Source organism: Amphiprion ocellaris, chromosome 18, assembly GCF_022539595.1.
Source record: "Amphiprion ocellaris isolate individual 3 ecotype Okinawa chromosome 18, ASM2253959v1, whole genome shotgun sequence".
Lineage (NCBI taxonomy): Eukaryota > Metazoa > Chordata > Actinopteri > Pomacentridae > Amphiprion > Amphiprion ocellaris.
Window position 1 is genome coordinate 15,638,602 of NC_072783.1, and position 21,438 is coordinate 15,660,039.

General features: G+C 38.4%; 2 protein-coding genes across 11 annotated transcripts in view; one reads left to right on the top strand and one right to left on the bottom strand.

Moving 5' to 3' along the window:
- LOC111577809 (caskin-2-like) overlaps positions 1-4,417 on the top strand; it is a 96,764-nt gene extending 92,347 nt beyond the window's left edge. For all 8 annotated transcript variants that reach the window (XM_055004339.1, XM_055004338.1, XM_055004342.1 and 5 more), the window contains one exon: positions 1,577-4,417. In XM_055004339.1, the coding sequence (XP_054860314.1) occupies positions 1,577-1,673 (97 nt within the window). In that variant the 3' untranslated portion in view covers positions 1,674-4,417. The remainder of the gene's footprint in view (positions 1-1,576) is intronic.
- Positions 4,418-6,293: 1,876 nt separating this feature from the next.
- Positions 6,294-21,337, bottom strand: eme1 (essential meiotic structure-specific endonuclease 1). Of its 3 annotated transcripts, XM_023266475.3 has the most exons (10): positions 21,010-21,334; positions 20,515-20,642; positions 19,626-20,370; positions 19,286-19,413; positions 19,034-19,123; positions 16,950-17,071; positions 14,555-14,693; positions 10,461-10,576; positions 10,179-10,368; positions 6,294-7,365 (listed from the first exon to the last, which is right to left on the bottom strand). In XM_023266475.3, exons 3-10 carry the CDS (start codon positions 20,344-20,346, stop codon positions 7,189-7,191), a joined length of 1,683 nt encoding a protein of 560 aa, XP_023122243.2. In that variant the 5' UTR covers positions 20,347-20,370; positions 20,515-20,642; positions 21,010-21,334; the 3' UTR covers positions 6,294-7,188. The 3 variants fall into 3 exon arrangements, with proteins under 3 accessions (XP_023122243.2, XP_023122241.2, XP_023122244.2); XM_023266473.3 differs by lacking the exon at positions 20,515-20,642 and having other exon boundaries at positions 21,010-21,333; XM_023266476.3 differs by lacking the exon at positions 20,515-20,642 and having other exon boundaries at positions 7,189-7,365; positions 10,292-10,368; positions 21,010-21,337.
- Between the last annotated feature and the right edge of the window lie 101 nt (positions 21,338-21,438).

Below are 21,438 nucleotides of genomic sequence, written 5' to 3' on the forward strand. Positions count from 1 at the left end.
AGCTGAATCTGTCCTCCTTTTAGGTCAGTGATGACTAGTTCAGATGTTTGAGGACAGTTTCACGATGCGTGGAATCTCTGCACGCCGCATCAAATTTGCATAAAATAGAAGTCAAGTCTACTTTATGCAAATGAGCTCCGGGTAAACACAATGGATTGCAGCTCGAAACACACCGCATGTTGCATGCTGGTCCGGTTGCGGTGCATTTCTAGTATTTTCCAGAAATACTTTTTGCTGACGTGTTTTCGAAATAAAAGGGAAAGTTTGCGGCCAAGCGGCTTTGTTTATCTGACTCGTCTCGAGCTCTAAGCGTGGTCATGTGACCTCGTAGTGACTCGTTGTTGCTCGAGTGCTGTCATGTGACAATGTTGTGGTCTGCTAGTGACCGCCCACCATCCGTGCGATTTTCAGAAGCAGTGCGTTGACGTGCGGGAAAATAGCATCTAGTGGACACGTACCTTCAGTCATTCCTACTTGGCCTTTGAAGAGTAGCTTTGTTTGTTCTACTGAATTTTGGGATCATGGTGACAGCCAAAAAGATGTCAGATGACCTAAAAAGACCAGAGATCAGCCAAACTGTCTGAAACATAATAAAATTCCTCATTCAGCTTTAGATTATTGTGCTTGAATTGAAAGAAGTTGCCAGAATTCTAGTCTTGCATAGATAAAGCTTTCTTCACAACGCTGTCATTGCTGCAGCTCATCGTTCTTCTATAGGGAGAAATAAAGTTCTGGCTTGGTTTTATTTCTATATAATCTTCTGGGGTTGTTCTAAGCCCAGGATGCAGCAACAGTAATAGCAACAGGGAAGTCGTTTTGGTGGCACACAGGCATGCAGGAAAATCCTTTTTACAGCTTTTTTGATGGTTAAAACTGTTTCTTGCCCAGCTGGAGCAGTGTTACAGACCATAGCCATTACTTTGGTGAGTACTATGAATGTGAATTGTCATTTTTCTGACCAGTAATCGTCAGCCATAGTAATCAACAACTGATTTATCAAGAACATGGAATGAACAGTCCATGTCCTGATGTAGGTGCTCTGAACACAGTCACATGATTTCAGCAGCTTTGACAGCTTGTGTCATAAAACATCGACTGCTAATGGCAGAAACAATCATCCACTGGACCACCATGATGCCGTCACAACACATTTCAGCTCAGTCTCAACGTGACAGCTCTGGCCAGGAGGCATTAATAATCACAGGATACTTCCTGATGGGGGCACTTTAATTGCTTAATTTACATGATACTCCCTGCTTGCTAACTCTCTACAAGTGGTCTGAGTGACTGCCTCCTCTGATCGCGACAGTATTAAATAGTAACAGGCTTCACCTGGTAACCTAACTAGGAATTACAGTTAAAGTAATATGCATTTTCCACCATACGTCCTTCATCATTTGCCTTATCGGTTAGTATATTTTACTTGGTTAAATTATTAACAGCAGTTAAATATCCCTAGATAGTACAGTGTCACAGCTTACTGAAAAGATGACTGGAAGCAAAAAAGTAAGCTTTAGATAAGTTGTAAAAATAAATTTCTGTTCCACATGATCCTGCATTTTGTTTTGTTTTCTAGTGGCAGTAGCACAGTGACGACAGCCGGAAATATTCTGGATGATATCGGCAACATGTTTGATGACCTGGCTGACCAGCTAGACGCCATGTTGGAGTGATTTCCCAGATTCTCCGCTACAGACCAACAAAGTTTTTTTTCTCAAGGGAACAACAGACAGAAAATTGAGACTCAGATGCCAGCAAACAGAGGGTTAAGATGAACCTTTGATGTCAGGAAGAACAGAGACCATGGAGCTCAGCACTTCCCCAGGACTCTGGATGAATCAGTAAGCACACATTTGAGGATTTTCCTGCACATTTCTTCCTCGGTGTCCAGTTTTTCAGTGCAAGCACTTCGCCTTAGGACAAACACCTGGGAATGTTATTGGAGCAATAACAAATAGCAGCTGCAAGATCAGCTTCCAAGTGTCAGCTGAGTATGTTATCACTACAGGGAATGAGGGTTTATTTTATTCACGTTACCTGTTAATGTATAGATAAGTCTATCGTGTTGCTGTATATGTGGGTAGTCAGATATCTTTATAGGGAATATATTGACTTATTAGCTATATTTATACTTCTATATGTTTGTTTTTTGACAAATGGAGTTCATTTTGATGCACTGTTAAAAAAGATGAAAACATTTTATGATATTATATGTATATGTGTGTGTGTGTGTGTGTGTGTGTGTCTGTAAAGTGAACTTACTGTAAGCATGCTGTGTCCAAAGAATAGGAGATGCTTTAAAGCATTTTTAGTGAGGTTCTGAAAGAACACAGGCTTTACTTCAAAGTGACTGAACACTGTAAGAAATTTTGTAACTATGGAGGCTAGAGTATGACAAAACATTTAAATCGGCTTATTAACAGATGCATTTTCAAAAAGTCATGGTAAATAGATTTATTAAAACTTTGCATCACACGAAAAGTTTACATATTTCAGTTGATCTATTTATGTCTTTATTGTATCTTTACATTTAAATTGTAATGACAATACACATTTTTTTACCCTTAGATGCACGATTGATTGGACCCTACACTCTTCCATAAGTGGGTCAGAAATGACCCATTTAAGAATCAATGTGTTTTTATTCCATTTTATTTTATTTCCATTTTTATTCATTTTGGTTAAGAATAATAATAATTATTGTTTGTATTATATTGTTGTCCACACAACATTGATTTGATGTTTGAAATATGATCATTTTTCATTTTTTAACAGATTTTGAGCATTTTGATAATTGAAAAAGAAGAAAATTACACAGAACAGCAATAGAAGAATGTCAACATCCATTTTGTCGAAATTTTTCCGCTCTTTTCCTCTAACTGGATACTCTCCATCCGTTCAAGTTTGTGTACTGCATCACCTCTTGTATGATATTATCAGTGATGAAGAGGTTGGGGATGGTAATACAAATTTTACAATTTCTTTAAAAGTATAAAAGGTAACTTAAAAATTTAAATGTTGTGATAACGAAAACATGTTTTTTTGGGGGGAATAGCTGCAACATGAAATGATAAAAACTTTTTAGATAGATAGAAGATATTGCAAGAAAACAACCACACCGGGTCTTTTTTTACACACTGCATCTAAGGATTAATAAGCTTTGAAACAGAGCTTTTTGATCTCTCATATTTCAGTTTTACACTGCATTATTTCATGCCTCAGCGTTTACCATTAATCAGTTTGTCACCATTTAAATGTAGAGAGTCTATTTGCTTTAAAGATATAGTAACACTGTGTCACCCTAAACTCAGAGAAGCAGAAGGAGCTCTGATCACACAGGTTTCTCCAACCATACAGCAGAGAAAGTTGTTTTTTTGGTAGGATATATTTAAAGGCACGCCTTTTTTGTCTGTAAATAAATGTTCACAAAATGGCCCCTTTGATATGGGTTAGAATTATATTAATCCATCACTTATAGACACAACAGAGGAATCAGAATAATTAATTGGCAAATTTAAAAATCAAATTTTACTTTGAGTTTTAGGTGAGTTAAATTATTTTGGCAGACTCCACAGGAAAAAAGGGGACCTGTCTTACAATGAAATTTATCAGCAGGAAACATTTTATCTCATTAAACATGCTCCACTGGTGTTGTTCAGCGTCACCAGTGTTTGATCTATCTGTCTGTCTGTCTGTCTGTCTGTCTGTCTGTCTGTCTGTCTGTCTGTCTGTCTCTCTATCTATCTACCTATCTACCTATCTATCTATCTATCTATCCATCTATCCATCTATCTATCTATCTATCTATCTATCTATCTATCTATCTATCTATCTATCTATCTATCTATCTATCTATCTATCTATCTATCTATCTATCTATCTATCCATCGATCTATCGATCTATCTGCCATCTACACTACCGTTTGGGGTCACCCAGGCAATTTTATGTTTTCCATGAAAACTCACACTTTTATTCATGTGCAAACATAATTGCACAAGGGTTTTCTAATCATCAGTTAGCCTTTCAACATCATTAGCTAACACAACGTAGCATTAAAAATCAGGCATTTCCAGCTAGAATAGTCATTTACCACATTAACAATATCTAGACTGTATTTTTGATTAATTTAAAGTTATCTTCACTGAAAAAATGCTTTTCTTTCAAAAAACAAGGACATTTCTAAGTGACCCCAAACTTTTGAATGGTAGTGTATATTTAAGATCATCACTACCAACCATTTTACTCTTTTACATGTCCCTGTCTTTTACCATGCACCTTATAGAGGATTCTCTGCACCAAAATATCTTTTATTGCTTTGTTAACTATCTGTTATTCACTCGATGTCATACATTTACTGTGCAGTTTAATGCTTGTTTGTAAATCTTCTTCTTTCAATATAACGATTTTAAAAAGTCATTGCCTGCTGCCGTCTTTATTTCTTTCATATTTTGCCCTCCTTGATTTGTAAAACAGCATTCAGTTTCTGTCCTTGGGACATTTGGGTAAGAAAACTAGGGTCATGGAGTGAGATGCAAGGTATTTTGAAAGTAAGACAAACATTTTTGCCAATTAAACCCAAGACATACTTTGCAAAAATCCATCATGTAATCTGTATTTGCACCAGCCCCATGTGAAAATTACATCGGTCTGCATTGATAGAGCACATCTCATGAATGTAGCAGCACTGTTTAAATGTTTCATAACACAGAATATAAGTGAAGAGTATATAGGGTTACAGACAAACATGGCAAATAGGAAACTTGCTCTTCAATAGTCATTGTCATTATTATTACTAGTAATATTATTGTTATTGTAGCCACTAGAAGAGATACAGTCATCTAGAGTAGTCAAACAGGAGTGTGCATGGCGAATCAAATCCAAAACAATCCATGAACCAATCAGTAACATGAATCGATTGCACTTCATTTTATTGACCACTAGATGTCCTACTCGAGCACTGTGTGTCAGTGAAGCCTCGAGTAATGAACCATGTTTTGAATGAAGTGTCGAAGCTTCAACAAAGCCTCGATCAGCTATCACTACTCATTGCTACTGCTACCTAACAAGAAAACCAACACACAAAAGAAAAAGACACAGCCACTACCTTACACCGCTGCCTTACCTCCTCCTTACCTACCTACCTCATTCCTCTCATAAACTGCTTCCACTGAATTTTCCCACGGAACCGTTAACTCAATGAAATACACTGTCTTTTCCTTCACAGACCACAAAACACGGGCCTCAGATTAGCACACACTATTTCTTGGGGAACAACAAGCTGTCCTCTTAAATCTACCTGCATTTCCCAATCACAAGCTCCTACCAGGCGGCCACGATCCTGCCTCCTTCCTGACTTAAGGCCCTTATCCTTCTCCCCCTCTCGAACAAATTTCACCACTAACCTCTCCTTACTAGAACCTCCAAAGAGGTTGTTAGATAGGATAAATAAGAATCTCAAATGGGCGAGTATGAGGATCAAGCCTAGTAAATCAAGGAGTATTTCATTATACAGAGGAAAAGTAAGCGATAAGAAGTTTTCCATAGATGGTGAGGAAATTCCTACCATTAGGAAGAAGTCAAGAGCTTAGGAAGGTGGTATAATGTGGACCTCAATGATAAGGAGCAAGTTGTGCAATTTAAAAAGGATGTTGCAGAAGGGCTAGATAGAATAGATAAATCAGGGCTTCCAGGAAAACTGAGGCCGTGGTGCTTGCAGTCTGGATTATACCCTAGATTAATGTGGCCAATATCCATTTTTGAAGTACCATTTTCCATTGCAGAGAGAATGGAAAGGCTAGTTAGTTCTTATATTAGTAGTGTTCCCAGGTGCTTAAGCAGTGTAGCTTTGTATGGGAAAGGGATACTTCATCTGCCAGTATCCAGTCTAACAGAGGAGTTTAAATGCACCAAGGTTAGGACAGAGCTCTTATTGTCTGGGAGTAAGGACAGTTTAGTTAGCAACGTGGTTCCGAATCCTACCAGGGGGAGGAAATGGAACCCGAGAGCAGCAGTGCAGGAGGCAGAGGCAGCTCTTAGGCATGCAGTGTGTCCAAACTTTTGACTGGTAGCGTATGCAGGGCTTAAAGTGAAAAATAATCCTAAACCTGAATTTTTTTTTGCTTTTGGGTGGGGGTTGGGGTGCAATCTAGCTAACTAATAAGAAATTAAGATATGTGCCTTCACAAACTCAGAACGCAGATTATAGTAATACCAAGAAAGGTCAGTAGGTGGTTATGGTGCAAATATATTGTTTAGCAACCAATCACTAAAAGACATGGAAAAAGGACATTGATTCACCTTTTAACAATATGTGCACTATTTATTCTGAAATACAACTATGTAAACAGTTACAGTGCCAAAAAAAAACAAATAAAAATATAGTTTATAACAGCAAATTATAGTCCAGTTCAAATAATAATTAAAAAACAAACAAACAATCTGGCATGGTGCTGGAATACCATGTGTATGTTGTGAATTGGTGCTTTATAAATAATATTGAATTAAACCTTCTGTGTCACCAGACTGTTGAACTGTTTATCCCTCTGCCTGCAGGACCTAGAGTGAGGTATGGTGATCATCGCTTTAACCCATTTAACAGCTTGTTACCCATCTGTCTTTTCCCCTCTTTTTCTGTTCCAAGCTCTCATCACTTCTTGGTCAGGTTCCATTTTTGCTAATGCTGTGGAAATGACCACGGGCATTGCAAAGTTAAGTGAAGCAGATTTGTGGTGGCATTTCACCACTGCACACCACAACAACACAAACTAAGCTGGACATACAGGTAGGAGACACAGGAGACTGCAGTGACACAAAAAGCACAGGCAGTTCAATTGCCCAGCAGATAAAACATATGAGGGTGAGGTGTTTTACTGCTGATGATGCCTAATTAAACCAGATTACAGCTAAGCCTCTAATATCTAATATGTATCTCTAATACAAGGTCGCATCATCTTTCTAAAGTGTCTCTAAAGAGGAGATGACAAGTGCAAAGCCAGCCTAACGCACTATTGTAAAGACAATTATGAAAGTAGTAATAGAAAAATGTAAAAATTGTATTTTGATAGCAGTTGCTGTGAAGTGCAGTGCTAAATGAATTGCCTGCACATCAAACATGGTAGGAAAAGAAATGACTAATTATAGCAGTCAACAAAAATGCCAGTTTCATAAACAGCTTTAAGCTTTGAATTTCAGAGGTTGGAGTCCAGAGTCTGCTCAGGATTAGGGAAATTCATCATGAGGAAGAGGCGTTTGGAGAGCTCAGGACCAACCCTACGACTGGTGGAGGTGATGCCCTCTCCTCTACGAATCAGAAGGTCAGACAACAGTGAGACCTGCTCATGCTCCGTCCGGCACAGACTGTAGGCCTGTGGACAGACAGGGAAATATCTTGGATTAAGAAAGGATTTCTAATATGCTTGCAAATATGCCTGTATGATGTGTTGCCTTGATATTTACACCCCCATAAAAGTCTATTTTTCTTTCAGGTTGCACTAAAGTAACACCTTGATTCAAATAGATTTTATCTGTAACGTTTATGGGTAATAAGAGGGAGTGTCTGCCCTGACAAAGAGGCTGTTTAAGGACATGCAGGAATGATGTTTACTTTTGCATGACAACAAGCTGAATAAAGATAAAAGGCAGAAACAGAAAAAGAAATAAAAGTAAATAATTTAGGAAGGTCAAAGGCAATTATTAAAAACCATTTACCTCAAGGATGGTCTATAAAAGTGAGGCAAGGTCACAACTAAATTTTTTAAGTAGACTTTAGAACAATGAACCACTGCAAAAACAGAACCAGACACGAATCCTCTCTGGACAGTGCGAGTTGCCACAAAAGCATGTTAAAGTTGTATTTTTCAACTGAAGTGAAAATGTTGCACTGTTCCAGAGGTTTTGACAAAAATTCATGAGCTTGGAGAGATAAATAAAAGTCAGGGTCTGGAGGAAATAGTAAGACAGCTGTTATTTCTGCGTGTGCTGCCAAAGCAGTTCCGATCTGCCAAAGCCTGGATAGCACCAGGATCTGCTCTAGGCCTTCAAAGTTACAACTTGGAGCTTCTGGATTTGTTCCAGCACATCCTCTGACACCCTGTTGCAGGTTTATGGGACAATCTGTCGCCAAAGAGTTACATCTGCCTATTTCTCCTGCATCAAACATGTTAAGTTTGCTACAAGTCACGAGGTCACTAACTGTGTCATAGTGTGTAACCACTGCTACAAGAAAATCAGTCATTCAGTCGGAATGTTTTTGCTCATCAGAGTAGATACATTTTTCCTGTTGATAGGACATACTAAAGATAGATTAGGGGCCTGTACATGGTGCACCCTATCTCTCACACAACGTGAGCAAAATAGCCGGCTGTTCCTTCTTTTCTCTACAGCCCTCTAGACTGCTACCAGAATGTAAATTTCACCTGGTCGCATTCGTGTGAGTTATGTTGGAGCCCCTCTGGCCAGCACTGGCAGCTACTACACAAGTTACTACATTCAATCACAATGGTTAAGGCGATGCTAGGAATGAAAAATTTAATGCATCACCATTTTGGCTTCACACAGTTAAGTAAACATGATTGGCTGCAGTACTGACCTTGAAAATGCTCCACTCATAGAAAATTATGCTCTTAGAAAACAATCCATGTATATAAAGTCATTCAGTTTAAACTCTGGCAAATCTGAAATTAAAGTGCCTTATTTCATTCAACTAGTTCTAGGTCACACACATGTCTAAGTGCGCTTCAGTAACTTGAGTAATGAGGCAGTACATAAACTGCAGTGTCTATTGACAAGCAGACTGTCAGCCAAGAGTATAGCCTGTGTCCAGTTTCTAAAATAATATTAAACAAACCTCCAAAAAAGACTGATGACAAAATGAATATATTATCAAATTCAAATATTTTTGCAAATATCAGATCTTGAATATCAGGTCTCGAATCAAATGTTTAAATAAATGGAAAATAAGGTTATGCAAAAGCTGACTGTTTGGATTAATAGTTGTGCCTGGGCTCTACCAGCACCACTAATAGCAAGTTACAAGTTAGTCAGAAACCCTGTGCAATATAAAGCAGAAATAAGTACGCCCCTGTGCAATATAACGTAATATCATATGAATCAACATTTTTTCACCTGTCAATAACTGCATTATTTCTAAGTTGAACAGCAGAGTATCTCCTCCCACAAACAACTAAAAACATATACTTTAGAACAATTTTGGTATTTAATGAAAAAAGCAGAACAACACAACCTCTCTAGCAAAAAGAAGACAAGAGCAGCTGAAAAACATTTAAATTATAAAAGGTTTATCCAAAGTTGTTTAAATCAATCCAACTGGACCTTAAGAAATTTCCTTGAAGACGTTTCACCTCTCATCCAAGAGGCTTCTTCAGTTCTGGTGGTGGTTGATGTTGCCTCAGCTTATAACGGGGGGGTGGTCTGCGACATCATCTTTCACCATTTTACAATCAGGTCCTTTCAAAACTCCCCAAAAGAACTACTCAGCAGAATGACTCATGTGAAGTGGCTCATGCTAACAACCACCATTAGCATATGAGGGCTCAGTGAAACTCGCATTTTCATTTCACCCCCTTTGTGTCACTCCCTGGCTCCCAACGCCCATCGTTGTCGGAATGTGAATAACACTGACCACACCTCACAGAGGTTATAAGCTGAGGCAACATCAACCACCACCAGAACTGAAGAAGCCTCTTGGATGAGAGGTGAAACATCTTCAAGGAACTTTCTTAAAGTCCAGTTGGATTGATTTAAACAACTTTGGAAAACCATGACCTGGATGAATGAGAAACTACAGGGACATCTTATAAAAGGTTTAAATCTCAGTAATGAAAGGTGTATTGATTTGTACTGAGATCCTACTGAGGGGCCTGTATTTTATTTATCGTAAATTTAAATGGTTGGTGTAAAAAACAAAATACTCTACTGTTCAATTTAGAAGAAAAGCAATTACAGTAAGGTGATACATTTTACATCATTTGATATTTAAGTGACATAGAAAGGCACATAAATAAGCTATAGGAACAGACAATATCTTTCTATAGCTTCCCATTATAATAGCATAGAAACTAAGAGAGAAAAGTGAATTTAAATGCCATGGCAGCACTGATAAGCTGTCGTAAAGATGATGAATTTTGGCTGGTTGGATGTGTGTCTTCACTGTGTATACCTTCTTGAGCAGCTGTGGGGAGGGATAAGCTGCCAAGATTGTAGCAGCCATATCCTGACTGACTCTGTTGAACTGTTGAATCTGTCTCTTCCACACCTGCAGCAGGCCCTTACCAGCTTTATCCACTCTCTGGCCCCCCGCCCACTCACTCTCCAGGTAGAAGGAGAAGCCCGTGTTCTCCCTCGCACTCCTAAAAAACACAGGGAGGAACATGGAAAGTGACTGTTTGATCTGGCAGAAGTGCCTAACAGCCGAGTTACAAAAAGAACTGAGCTGGCTCACTTGAAAGGGGTCTCTGCAATCGCTTTGGTTGTCATGGTGATGTGGTCAGAGAAGCCCTTCCAGGAAGACAAGAAGCGGACTGAGACACCAGTGTGGAGCTGGAGATGCACCACTGCCTGATGGAATTTCGGAATAAAAATGTGAATGACTATAAAACAATGAAATACTCTTAAGCAATTCTAAATTTTACCCTAAAAACACACTTGCCTCCACAGTATAAATCATATTTGGTTTTGCAGCCAGAGATCCTTAAATCACAATTTGAAAAAACAAATAGCTTGGCTGAAATTTGGTTTACTCTGGAAGTAACAAATTTTCAGGTACATAATTGTGGTATTTTGAAAGTATTCTTATTCAGTAACCAGATATTATGACATTACAACAGATTTTTAAAAAATAGACAAAACAATTAAGTTGCAAATTTAGTTCACAACAAATTTGGGCAACAATTATTAAAATGCATACACTACAATACAGTGGGGTCAAAAAGATTAGACTGCTTTCGGGGCTTTTAAGGGGCTACTACCCACTTAAAATGAAGAAAAAATCCCATGTGACTTTTGATTGTATTTAAAAATGGAGGGAATTTTTACAGTGAAAATTTACATATGGTTTTAATGTTTTCTAACCCCTCCCTCCCCAGCAGGAATTACCATAGCAACCACTAACTGAGAGGTGACTGGCTGATTGATACTGGACTAGGAAAAAAAGACTCCAAACATGGCTGCCTCCATTAGAAATGTAAAATGTTATAGTGTGCTCTGTCGGCAGCACATATCTAGCAGCAGCCTCAAAGTATATCAACATAACTGTTACTAATGGGATCAACAAAGCCTTGATACATTTCCAGACATGTCCTAGACCAATATCTATCAGCCATAGAGCTTTTAGTGGCTCCATATCTCTTGGGTTAGACTTCTAAATAAGAGTCTCTTGCAGGTAACAGTGGTTTAAGATCTGTAGCAGCTGCAAGTTGTTTTTCTTTAAAATGACATGAGACTCTAACAAGGCTAAAGGAGGGATGTTTACACGTGGGCTTTTCAAACTAATAGTCCCTAGTTAGCTGAAGAAAGTTAACAGGATGCATCTGGGTATACTACACTATGAGAATAAAAGTTCTGAAATGTTATAAAAGACTTACCAGCAACTCTGAAATATGCTTTTTTCCCCAAAATAAAATGTACTTATATATATTATACCTTAAGTGCAATTATAGCAGGACATGTCAACCAGCAGATGCTGCATTGTCACACTCAAAATTTTCTAGTTAAACAATTATTCTTTTGTTCCTTATATTCATGATTCCATATCTGGGTTTTAAGAGATTCACATGAGATTTGGGGGTAATCTATTAAAATGAGTATTTTATTGTTTTGTTTTTATTTACCTTATCTTTTTACATATTGTTGGTGCTATGTTGGTGAATTGTGGGATACTGAGCACTTTTTGTCTATTGTCTTGTTTGTTTGTCACTCAAGCAAATCAGGTTCAATGTCTGTTTTTATAATAGAATGCCAAATGCAATAATTTTTCTGCAAAACAAATCTACCCACGGGTATAAATAAAGTAACCTTCAACTTTGATCCAGTGTAAAAATTAATGGGTTGTGATGTGTGAAAGGATGTGCAATAGCTTATCTCCATTAATTTAGGGGTTGCCATACATTAATATGGATCCTAAAAGTGCAAATGAACAAAGAACTGATAAATGAATTAAAAGATCAGAATATACAATATTATAAGGGTTTAAGCAGACTCTTCGCATGGTATATGACAAATATAAACACCATAAAATTTAAAAAGCAGCATAAAAAATTAAATGTGTATTACAGTTTTTCTTAGTCACTTTGGTCCATTTCTCAGATCAGAATTGAAATTCTCAAAACTACTTGTTCAATCTTCACACCATTGTGTCACTTGTGCACATCAAAAAAGCAGTTTCTCATTTCTTTGAACAAGTTGTAAATGCTTTGGTACATCCATGCAAATGATTAGGTACAATTCTCTGCTGTTTCCTACATTATCAATTGCTTATGTCATGTTGATTGAAATGTATTATAATGGGTCTCTGTTGAATAGTCTCACCCCCACAACATTTAGACATTAGTTCATCGCATAAGTCTTTACATGCAAAATGGTTGAACAAGTTGTCATAAGATGTCAAGGATATTTCTATACATTTCCGTTAGACTTTTTTTCTAAGAATGTCCTGAATTGGTAAATTGCGCCCAGGTGAATCTTGACTTTCTCTAACAAAGGGAAATGTGTGAAGGGTTAGGGTTTTCTGAAATTACTCAAAGACGCAAGAGAAGATATTCGTGATGTGGATGAGAATTTGTGGCCCAACAGACAAGAACATCTGGAGGTGTAGGAAGACTGCATTGTAATTCCTACAGCACTGCATGTACAGTTTTCCTTAAGGAGATTGTGCTATGTTCACATTTATACTGTTGCTTTTTTGTTTTTTCTTTGTACTATGCAGCACTGTTTTCCTTTCTGTATTGCAATAACGCAGTCTGTCAACAAATTACAGTACAAACAGTAAAAGCGGAAATGTGAATCTTGTCCAGTCTCTTGCAATCAATCTCCCAATTAAACTAAGGTGTAACTTACAATTTACAGTAATTGTCGTCAAAACTTTAGCCATAGTTTACATCAGAATATCACTCCAGAGTACACTGTTAAAATGACAACATGACTAAGCAGTTTGACTGTCTTATCCACACAATGACACAAGGACTTGACATTCTGATGGCACTGACATGTTCATTGACACAGATATTTACTTTTGAGAGATGAACTAAGGATTTTGAGCAAAAGACTGGCTTTTGCATGTAATCCACTGTGTTTTTCTATTTGTATGAATTGTTTTGAGAAATGCATTTGCTGTTTTGCAAATGTTGAAGATGATTCGAGAAATGTCTCAAAGCGACTGAGAAAACCTGTAAGCTATGCAATGAAAAAAATATTAAGGGATCGTGTTTTTAGGTCAATTTTAAGACTTTGTTACCTGTAAAAATCCCTTAAACCATGTAACCTTGTACGCTCTCCAAGGTACTGGAAAGGATAGAGTACAATAGACTTACATCCCAGTATGGCTTCAGGAAACACAGCACTACTTGTATGGCGGTTTTAGAGCTAACTGAAAAAATTAATGATGCTATTGACAATGGTGAACATGCCATTGGAATTTTCCTCGATCTGTCAAAGGCTTTTGACACCATTGACTTTGAGTTTCTGCTTGGCAAACTGCACCACTATGGCATTAGAGGTACTGCTTTGAGCTGGTTCAGAAGCTACTTACAGGACAGAGTACAGTATGCTCATATAAATGGCCATGAATCCCAGGGAAAATAATTAATTATGGGGTTCCCCAGGGCTCTGTTCTGTGACCTTTATTATTTATCATATATATATATATATATATATATATATATATATATATATATATATATATATGATTTTGTTAATGTTTCTGACAGTGTTCATAAAGTCCTCTTTGTGGACGACACAAACTTGCTCATTTCTCACAAGAGTCCAATTATGCTTCAGGCTCTAGCTAATATGGAGTTGGAGAGAGTTGATTATTGGTTTAAATGCAATAAACTATCACTCAACATCAAGAAAACAAACTACCGGTACATAGTATTTAATTCTGTTAGAAATAAAAGTACTACCAATCATATCCCTCTCAATATAAATTGACAAAACATTTACAGAGTAAATTCTACAAAATTTCTTGGTATCTACTTGGATGAATTTATTTTAAGTATCACATTGATGTGTTAATCAACAAACTATTAAAATATACTGGTTTATTCTTTAAACTAAGACATTATCTCCCACTCTCTGCTCTTCTTACTTTGTACAGATCCATCATTGAACCACATATCAACTATTGTAATATATTATGGTGTAACACTCTTCCAAGTCATTTCATCAAACTACACTCTTTACAAAAGAAGATAATTCATGGTTTTACATGGTCTGCTTACGCAGCTCCTTCTGGCCCTATTGTGTCTCACTTTCATTTTTCTTCTCAAAAGTCTGAGGACTTCTACTTTCCTTTCTGCACCAATTAACTAACCAGCCTACCTCTTCTACTTCAACTTGGGACACCTGAGAAAGCAATTCAGCTCCACCACTCTTCCTTTTCCTCTTCACTTTTCCTCCTCTAGTCTCCTCACCCTGGACAGCCTCTCGAAACCTCTTCTGGTTTTGTGACTTCTGTGATCTGGAAACAAATTTACAGTGTTATTTTTTTATTAACCCTCAAGACAATCTCTGCACCCATTGCTCCATTTCCCCTCTGCACACATTGATATTTTCACAGAGGAGTCTACCAGACTCTTCTGAGAGTGACTGTGACACTTTTTCAGACAGCAACTTAGTTTACATTAGCTTTCATGGTATCAGAGTAGAAGTCCTTTTGTACACAGTCACACTGGGAGCCACTCATCCCATTTGCTTCTCCAGTCAGGTAGTCAGCTTGTAATTGCTGCCAGCAGAGCATCTGCAAATTACTACGGTAAATTACAGCACAAATGGTAGTTTTACACATTTTAAATTAAATATACAATATAAACATTGTGCGCAGTATGCATACACTTAGGATGTAGTATTTGTCATGATATTACACCTGAAGCTTTCACCATCTTGGTCATTTATCCATTACAGTCTGCAATGTGAACTCACCTGTCTATGCACTCTTGGTGGCTCAAGCTTGTTATTCAAATGGCACTTCATGACGTATGTCATGTATCTTTCACGGTGCAAAAGACTGTGGGTCAGAATGGCCAGAAAAGCATGCTGGCTACGAACTGCAAATTGTGACTTGATGTAATAGGACATCCTGGTATTTCTGGCATATTACATTTCATACATGTCTGGCCTGTCTCGGCAGGCTCTGGCTAGGGCTCCTCCCTCCTCTTGTTGTTTTTCCTTTTTAGGTATTGTGTGCTGTGGCAGTGGCGGCAGGTGTGACCAATCCTGGGCATCAGCAGAAACAGGAACAGGTGTGCCAGTACTAATCTGCCATCTACCTCTACACCACATATTCGGACTCCAGTTATCAGTTCGACGCTGGATTGTGAATGCTCACAGTTAGTGAGCTACTCGTTCATTCTAGCCAAGCTTGTATTATTGATTCTTTAGTAATTCTGCCTTTGCTCTTTTTAGTCCGGACCCCCACCTGCTCTGGTGATCGAACCATCCTGCCCTTTTGGACTCACCGAGACCTCTGTGTTCCAAGCTGTTTTCTAGATCATCTCCGCCACTCTTCTGTCCACTGTCCGATCCCCATCTGCTGCCGCGACCACCAGCCCCAGCCCCTAGCACATTAGCACCCTATCCGACAGTACAGCCCCAACACCAGCTGATTCAAGGCATTATAGGATAATGTTTGTCATAGATTAGTATTTGTTTGTGGTACCTTATAGCTGGTGAGGCGTTCACTTATATACTCTTATTTGTAGTTCTGGGTTATAGTCTTGTGATTGTGAACATTGTTTCCAGTAAGCTTAATTGTTTCTCAGCTTCAAGTTCTACCATAGTTTTACTTGTGAGCTTAGTTGCACCTTCGTTTATAGTTCTTCCTCCAGTACTTTTGTGAGCATAGTTTCTGCTAGCTTCGAGTTCTACCTTAGTTTTCTGTGAGCATAGTTGCTCAACTATTCTTCAGCTTTGGCTGTTATAGTCATCCTAGTTCTCCTGCCCAGGTTGTGCCTGCTGTGGGTCAGTCTCCTTGTGTTGTTGTGACTAGTTGTTTGTTCTGCCTGCCATTAGGGGCACTAGCTCTTTGTGTTTAGTTATTGTATTGGTTTCCCTTTCCGGATTCTAGATCATAGGAAATTGTAGTTCCCGTCTCCATTTGTTATTGTAAATAAATCATCGTGTTTGCACCCGTTCATCTCCTTCTCTTTTCCTATGCCGGAGCCTCAGAGAAATCCTTAACAACACATAGTGCATTGGAATAGTCTTTTTCTGCCATACTTTATAATATTGAAGTATGGATACTGGAACACATCCTTGAAGTCAAACACAACTTGAGTGACAAATTGGTGCCTTCATAGGACAGTCTATGGTTCAGTGTTTGCATGGCCTGCTTCAGTTCCACTCATGTTCCACCTCTGTGCTCATTTTTAGATTAGCTGGAAATTAGGGGGCGTCAGACACTCATAAGATGGTGATAGCAGGAGCCCCCACACTCATCTTCAAAATTGCTGTTCAAGAACCTTTCTGGTGATGTCATGGAGGGTTTGTCCATCTTTACAGAGTCATTGAGGGGGATCCCAGATGCATCCCTACAGCTATCCGAAACCATCTGGTTTTCATACAGCTGTAGGGAACTTGCATCACAATGCATGACTTCACATATTCTCCAGTTTCTACTCATGGAGGTGGGGAGTGCCAAGTTAGCACGATACTTAGAGCTAAAATAGACACATTAATGGAAAATGTGTTGAGATAAACAGCTCTACATTTTCCTTACCTGAAGAATTTCTCTAGCTCAATGACCACCAGGCTAAGGGTCTTGCCAGGGTTACGCCTCTGCTGGTGTTGAACCCAGGACGTCAATGTGGGACCACAGTCGGACATACCATGCCTCTCTTCCTGGTTAAGACAGGGAGGAACATATGGTAAAAAATGGTTGTAGTGATGTACAACACGAAACTAGAGAAATCAGTATTATTTTTCCAACTGCAATATTTAATATTCAAAGTATCATTCAATGCAGTTTTCTGTTTTCATGAACTGCATAATCAAAATTCTTTACGGATCCATCTAAAATGTTAATAACATGTCCTGTTTTATATTTGCTTGTCCTGTATATACAGTCTTGTGATTCTGCACCTGTTTCACATTTTAATTGAATATTGTCATTTTGAATATTACATATTTTATTATTCTCTGTCATGGAGTTCTATTGTTGCACAAAAATGACTAAAAGGCACATTAATGGGCCAACATACACTAACCTAACATCATCATTTGCCATCTGGCTGCCAAAACCTTTAAAACATGAAACGTGTATTAAGCCACTGCCTAAAGTAATCCCTAACAAACATTAGTTTGTGCAATATTTGTTCAAATCTGCAGTGACCAACTGCTTTGGGGAATTACAGAATCATTAAATCAATAAATCAATAAATGAATGAATAAATAAATAAAAATGTACTATATGTTAAGCTATTTTTGTTTGTTTTGTTTTTTTTTTCAGCCAGCTTGGAGCAGACAGAAAACATTCCTTATCATTTATTACTTTTGATATACAATATGTTCATATTTTTTGCATTCATATTTCTGTTTTCTTGGCATTTTCTTGCTTTTTTTCACATATTTACATTGACCCTCCTTGTGTCCAGTCTTGATTTGACTTTGGCGTCTTATTTTGATGTAGTTTTAGTGTTTTGAAAAAAAATGTATATTAGGTATAGTCAAATTTTAGTCAACAAAAACTGAAGATAATTTTGTCTAGTTTCTGTCAGTGACATTTCAGTTTTGATTTTGCCTTTTTCGATATTTATATCCTCTAAGCAGAAACACCTGTCACTATCTTTGTCTCTCTCCTGCACATCTAGCATTAGCACCTTCCCATTCTCTCCACAGTAGAGCAGCAGTTCATTTAGAAAATGTTTCATTCACGTGTTCACTAAAATCCTGCTTAGAGTATGGATTTCACTTGAGATCAGATGCTAAATGATTAGATGACAGGAATATTTCTATTGTGAAAATCTAGGGGACAATTTAGTCATCTATCATTTAGTCATCAATCCTGGTACTGACTCTTTTAGCTTAGATTAGCTTAGTTGAGTACATAAATTAATTTCTTCCAAGAACTGCTAACATCACATACTGACAGACAGAATGTTACTGAATGTAAGAAGCTTCTTGATTAACAGCATTGCAACAGATAAATATACTAAACAAGATATATTTTGGGTTGTGGAGGAATCAGCATCAGGAGCTGCAGTGTGTGATTCCACAAATGCTCCAGGTCACTGGTCACACAAAGTGTACGACTTTGCATTAATTATTGTACTTCAATTGTCATTAACATTATTTAGTTTTTATTCGTTGACAAAAATGTATAACATTTCATCATAACTCTCAAAAGAAATGTTCTTCTATTTTATTTGTTAGCGTTGTGTATATTGTGTAAAATATATCATGGACAAATATTTTATGGGGTGAGACTGTACATCATTAAACATTTACAAAAAACAGCTTTAAGAAGATCAGGACTGTGCTGCCATGCAAGCAGATCTGTGAGGTTTTACTCAAACACAGTGGAGCTTTAAATTAAAGTTTAGCAGGCTAATGTTTAACAGTCGGCACTATTTTTGCTGTAACACTTGCATCTCACCTTGGCCTTCGTTAGTTGAGCGAACATGTTGCATTAATGTAGTATCAGGTGTGTTCTATCTGCCAAGTCTTAAAATTACAGTTGGTAGAACATGGCCACTTTACTGGGGCCAGTAAACACTTATACTTGCATTGGTATCTCTATAGTTGTGTATATGTGATGCGTGGTTGCATGGTTTTAATGTTGTTGCATCAGGAACCCCAACATACCTGAACGTAGCTATGAACCAGAGTGATGAAGTCATCCACTGTCATCTGCATTATGACATGAGCCTCTGGTACACAGACTGCATCACCTGGCTGAGATGCAGTGGTATTGTTACTAAATGAGTGCTCGTGGAACCACTTTTCATTTGTTAATGGAAACTATGGCTAGGCATCACAACAAGTTGGACAAGTATACATTCATGCTTCACCTTTAAAAAAAACAAAGCAATGGTAAAGTAGTGTGTGTCTTATCACCTGTGCACAGGGAGTTCGTCTCATCCAGCTGACACTGCGTGGAAGTGGTTGCTTCTCTATGGCACAGCTACAACCCAGAGCCTGCACAGACTCCAACAGAGTCCCACCTCCTTCCAGTTGTAAGATAGCTGTAAATACAAATGCCATCAGCAGAATTCTGTCTACAATTAGCCCACTTAAAATTTTAAACAATATGATAAAAGCAGGGGAGAAAAGCACACTGACTTTATTTGCAGTTTAAAATAAACTTGAATAAATCTACAAGACATATTCCTCTTTGAGGAGATTTTGTTGTTCACTTGTGCACAATGCCAAGTAATATTTATTGTTTTCTCCTTACTTGGGTCAATAGCCACCACCATATGTTTGATACACTCCTCTGGTCTCAGGGCCTTGGCAGCATTCCTCTCTGCTTTCTGTTTATCTTGTTCCTGCCTGAGTGCCTCCTTGTCCTGCTGCTTTCTCTCCCTGGCCTGCTTCCTCCTCAGAGCTTCCTCCCGTTTGGCCTGGATCTCCTCCACTGTCCACTTGGCAAGTTTCTTCTTGGCAGAAGAGACGCCTTTGCTACTTCCACTGGAGGGAGGCTTCAGAGGTAGCTGAGGGAGATCCTCTGTGCGACCTGAGGTCATAGGGAGCACTGTTCTCACCTGATGCAGGCTGAGCAGGCACTCTGACTCGGAAAATCCATTCTGCCTAAAGACCTGTGAGCTGACCAGATTCGATGGCGAATAGTTTTCAGCTTCTTTCTCATTAACAACAGCAGAGGAGGCACTAATCACTTTCCACGGTCTCTGTTTGAGTCTCTTTGCCAAAGGGACATAAGGTTCATCGTCATCAGAATTGCTGCTGATCATCATAACATCAGCCTTTGCCCTGCATGCACCTGCATCAGGTGTGGAGGAGATGGCTGTGATTTCTGCATCAGAATCATTCACATCAACAATGTTTGGCTTCTCTGCAGGCCACTGGGAGGCTTGGCTGAGGTGTCGACCAGGCTGGAGGAAGTCAAACACAGGCAAGTCCTCATCGAGGTCACTGGTGGAGTCACTGTTGGTGGCCATGTTCTCTAATGCCCAGGCAAGTTACTGTACACAATGTAGAAAACAGGAATTATAACTGGATCATCCCTCAACAGGCAGTTCCTTCTTTATCTCTGGTCACAAAAACCACACCAGATTTCATACAAAATATTTTTTTTTTCTTACATGATTATCAAGTAAATACATTACCTGACAGATCACAACCTACGTTGATCATCAAGTGTATGTGCTCTGGTAAATTCAACATGAACACAACTTCGCAGGTTGGACTCATTTCAGTGCCGTCTGCTTGTTACCGCATAGCGAAATATTTTCTGCTGTCAGAAGATAAAGATTATAGAGTCGCTTGGCCTAATGTTATTGGTTGCTCCTCAGTTAATTGGATATAAAACTTTTAGGTACTCTGGGTCTTAAAGGAAGTTTTTTAAAAAAACTTGAGTTCTGCATAGCATTAAAACACAAAGGCGAAACACTGAGGGTTAGCCAATCCTTACTTACCCGACTAGACATTTAAAGCACCTCCACCGATCACCTAGCGTTACGTCGAAAGAGTTAGCAAACATCAAATTAACTGTATGTGGCTTCTCTTACTGCCGTTTGTTTACTTCTTTGGAATCTTGCATACAGCCGTAGAGGTAATCAAAAAGCTGGACAATTTAGGTAAATTAGCTATTTCAAACTCACCTTCATCGATAGCTGGCAGTTATTTAATTGCACCGTGAGAAGACGACTGCTGCTGAGAACTTTTGTTTTCCCCGGGCTGCAGAGTAATGTTGCATTCACTGTTGTGGGACGATTTACACTATTGTCCCTGAGGCAGTCTGTCTGTAGTTAATAGCATTATTCCGCAAGGAACAGACTTCAGTGGGTTTTAGAGGAAAGATAAAAGTAGTGCTGGCTGTCAAATTAGTAGTATTTGTTTACAAAAACGTCGTCTCATGTGAGTTATGATGGCAAACTTGTTTTGTTGAGGTAAACATGTCAGGCCATTATGAAATATGTTTAGTGGTATTTCAGGCCTTAAAATAGCCTGTCTTTCGCATTCACTCGCATGCTAAGAGCAGTGGCGAACAATGTGCAATTTGTGTTGTGTTAGGATGTGTCATATTTCCG